The sequence below is a fragment of the Moschus berezovskii genome, chromosome 14 (genome assembly GCF_049115385.1).
Source record: "Moschus berezovskii isolate FMDL1 chromosome 14, NW_MosBer_1.0, whole genome shotgun sequence".
NCBI lineage: Eukaryota > Metazoa > Chordata > Mammalia > Artiodactyla > Moschidae > Moschus > Moschus berezovskii.
The window spans coordinates 84,635,048-84,638,932 of record NC_142473.1 but is presented as its reverse complement, the minus strand read 5'-3'; the positions used below and the strand labels follow the sequence as shown (position 1 = coordinate 84,638,932).

Sequence of the window (3,885 nt, the reverse complement as noted above, 5' to 3'; positions counted from 1 at the left end):
GTTCTATGGTATTTATCAATTACCCACTTTGCTTTATTTTTTTTTAATTTATTTTAATTGGAGGCTAATTACTTTACATTATTGTATTGGTTTTGCCGTACATTGACATGAATCTTCCCCAGGTGTACATGTGTTCCCCATCCTGAACCCCCCTCCCACCTCCCTCCCCATCCCATCCCTCTGGGTCATCCCAGTGCACCAGCCCCAAGCACCCTGTCTCATGCATCGAACCTGGACTGGCGATTCGTTTCACACATGTTACCATACATGTTTCAATGCCATTCTCCCAAATCACCCCACCCTTGCCCTCTCCCACATTCCAACAGACTGTTCTATACATCTGTGTCTCTTTTGCTGTCTCGTATACGGGGTTATTGTTACCATCTTTCTAAATTCCATATATATGTGTTAGCATATTGTATTGGCGTTTTTCTGCTTCTTGATGAGGGTGAAAGAGGAGAGTGAAGAAGCTGGCTTAAAACTCAACATTCAAAAAACTAAGATCATGGCATCCGGTCCCAGCTGTTCATGGCAAATAAAAGAGGAAACAGTGGAAACTGACAAATTTTACTTTCTTGGGCTCCAAAATCACTGCAGATGGTGACTGCAGCCTTGAAATTAAAAGATGCTTGCTTCTTGGAAGAAAAGCTATGACAGATCTAGGCAGCATATTAAAAAGCTGAGACATCACTTTGTTGATAAAGGTCCGTATAGTCAAAGCTATCATTTTTTCCAGCAGTAGTATATAAATGTGAGAGTCGGTCCATAAAGAAGGCTTAGTGCCGAAGAAATTATGCTTCAAATTGTTGTGCTGGAGAAGACGCTTGAGAGTCCCTTAGACTGCAAGGAGATCAAACCAGTCAGTCCTAAAGGAAATCAACCCTGAATATTCACTGGAAGGACTGATGCTGAAGTTGAAGTTTCAGTACTTGGGCCACCTGACGGGAAGAGCAGCCTCACTGATAAAGACCCTGACGCTGGGAAAGACTGAAGGCAGGAGGAGAAGAGGATGACATCGGATGCGATGGCTGGATGGCATCAATGACTCAAAGGACATGAATCTGAGCAAACTCGGGGAGACAGGGAAGGACAGGGATGCCCGGCATGCTGCAGTCCATGGGGTCACAAAGATTCAGACACAACTTAGCGACGGAAAATAGTTATATTTGAGAAATTGCGGACAGATACCTGTTCCAATAAGTTTGGTTGAAAATCGGTGTTGGGAACAGATAGAGAAAGGAATAACCAAGATAAGTTTTCAAGGGGATGTCAATCCAGATTTAACGTGGGAGGAGCTCTTCTGTGTATTTTGTCATGTTTTTTACTGTCTTAAAAATCTATAAGGTGTATGTGAAGTAACCTGAGACAATACAGTGATAAAGGAAAATCATATTAACTTATCCTCTGCCCTGTTAAGAAAGGATGGGAACAACTTCAATTGAACAAGTTTTTGAGCACTGAGAATCCACCTTGGGTCTGTATAAATCTTCTGTGAAATGAGGTTCTTCTAAATGCTCTCCAAATGCTATTCACTTGGGACCATTTGATACTTCAAGATAGAGCTTAAAAACATATATCTTAATTATTTAAAAACATTTTACAATCTGGAAAATTGTTGACTTGTGTGTATTTTCCCAAAAGATAGCCAGAAAATTTCACAAAGCCGTTTTCCTAAATATCAATATTACGTATGTATTGAAAAAATTGAATATGAAGATAAACAAAATGAAGAAAATTTTAATATTATACCGAACTGGTTCCCTAAGGATACATACTGTTAGTATTTTGATTTTTGACTTACACTTTCCATGCTTGATTTAGCTAATTTTTAATATTCTTATAAAATGATAAAATGAGTTCTGTGAAGGAAATTTGCAACTTAAGAAATTATGTTAATGTATTTGCTATTAAAGCAACTTTATATCCTGAATGCTTTTTTTTTTTCTTTAAAGACAAGTACAGCACAGGTTTTGCTATTGTATTGATTATAAAATTTTAATTGAAATTCTCCCCTTCTTCTTTTACAGCTTCTTAGTAGAATTTCCGCCTGGACCAGATTTTTTTACAGTAAATTCACAAGTAAATCTACACATAATTCAGAGTCCTTATCAAGACTCTACTTTAACTGAATTTAGTAGAACATCCTGGAGAGCCAGGGATACCTTCTCACACTTAATCATTCCTTACGGAGTCAAGATTATTCAGAGTGTGTGCTCTGGTGGAATTTACTGTAGAATTGCTTATTTCATGGCAGAAAGCAATCATTCAGCAGTTACTGAGTTCATCCTCTTGGGCCTCACAGATAACCCAGAGCTTCAGCTCATTTTCTTTTGTGTTTTATTGTTGATCTACTTGGTTACTGCCTTGGGTAATCTTGGTTTGATTGTGCTAATACAAGTGAGTCCTCAACTTCACACACCCATGTATTTTTTCCTCTGTCATCTGGCTTTTGTGGATTTGTATGGTTCCTCCACCATCACACCAAACACCCTTGTAAACACTTTTCGTGAAATTAAAAGCGTTTCACTTTATGCATGTGCCACTCAAGTATGTGGCTTTATCACATTTTCAGTTTGGGAATTATTAATGCTGTCTGTCATGGCTTATGATCGGTATGTGGCCATATGCCACCCTTTATTCTATGTAGCTCTCATGCCTAGGAAACTCTGCATCCAAATGGTCACTAGCTCTTATATTTATGGATTCCTGGTGGGATTCATACAAGCAATGGCTACATTCCACATGACTTTCTGTGGCCCTAATGTGATCAACCAGTTCTACTGTGATGATGTTCCCTTGATCTCTCTGGCCTGCTCTGATACGCGAGTCAAAGAGCTGATGTTATTAGCCATTGCAGGATTCAACATCTTCTGTTCTCTTATCAGCGTTCTCATATCCTATGTATTCATCGTCTTTGCCATTATAAGGATCCATTCTGCTGTAGGGAGACAGAAAGCCTTTTCTACCTGTGCCTCTCACCTTTTTTCTATTACTATGTATTATGGGACCCTCAGTTTTATGTACCTGCAGCCCAAGTCAAGCCACTCACTAGACAAAGACAAATTTGCCTCAGTTTTCTATACAGTGGTGATTCCTATGCTAAACCCATTGATCTACAGCTTGAGGAATCGGGAGGTAAAAAATGCTTTGAGAAAAATTATTGAAAATATATATTTGAATAAAAAATAAGAAGTGTGTTGTTACTAAAGATATGCTGGGTATACATTTCAGTTCAGTTCAGGCACTCAGGCATGTCCAACTCTTTGCGACCCCATGAACCACAGCACGACAGGCCTCCCTATCCATCACCAACTCCTGGAGTTTACCCAAACCCATGTCCATTGAGTCAGTGATGCCATCCAACCATCTCATCCTCTGTCGTCTCCTTCTCCTCCCGCCCTCAATCTTTCCCAACATCAGGGTCTTTTCCAATGAGTCAGCTCTTCGCATCAGGTGGCCAAAGTATTGGAGTCTCAGCTTCAACATTAGTCCTTCCAATGAACACCTGGGACTGAGCTCCCAGTGGAGCTCAGGATGGACAGTTTGGATCTCCTTGCAGTCCAAGGGACTCTCAAAAGTCTTATCCAACACCACAGTTCAAAAGCATCAATTCTTCTGCACTCAGCTTTCTTTATAGTTCAACTCTCACATCCATACATGACTACAGGAAAAACCGTAGCCTTGACTAGATGGACATTTGTTGAGAAAGTAATGTCTATGATTTTTAAAATGTTCTCTAGGTTGGTCATAACTTTCCTTCCAAGGAGTAAGCATTTTTTAATTTCATGGCTGCAATCACCATCTGCAGTGATTTTGGAGCCACTCCCCTCAAAAAAAAAAATCAGCCACTGTTTCCACTGTTTACCCATCTATCTGCCATGAAGA

The 3,885-nt window shown here is 39.7% G+C and overlaps 1 protein-coding gene across 1 annotated transcript; it reads left to right on the top strand.

Annotated features, from left to right (window-relative positions):
- The first annotated feature begins 2,247 nt into the window (after positions 1 to 2,247).
- On the top strand, positions 2,248 to 3,189 carry LOC148775744 (olfactory receptor 5AL1-like). The gene has a single exon (XM_088843573.1). The coding sequence runs from the start codon at positions 2,248 to 2,250 to the stop codon at positions 3,187 to 3,189; it is 942 nt and encodes a 313-aa protein (XP_088699699.1).
- The last annotated feature ends 696 nt before the right edge of the window (positions 3,190 to 3,885 follow it).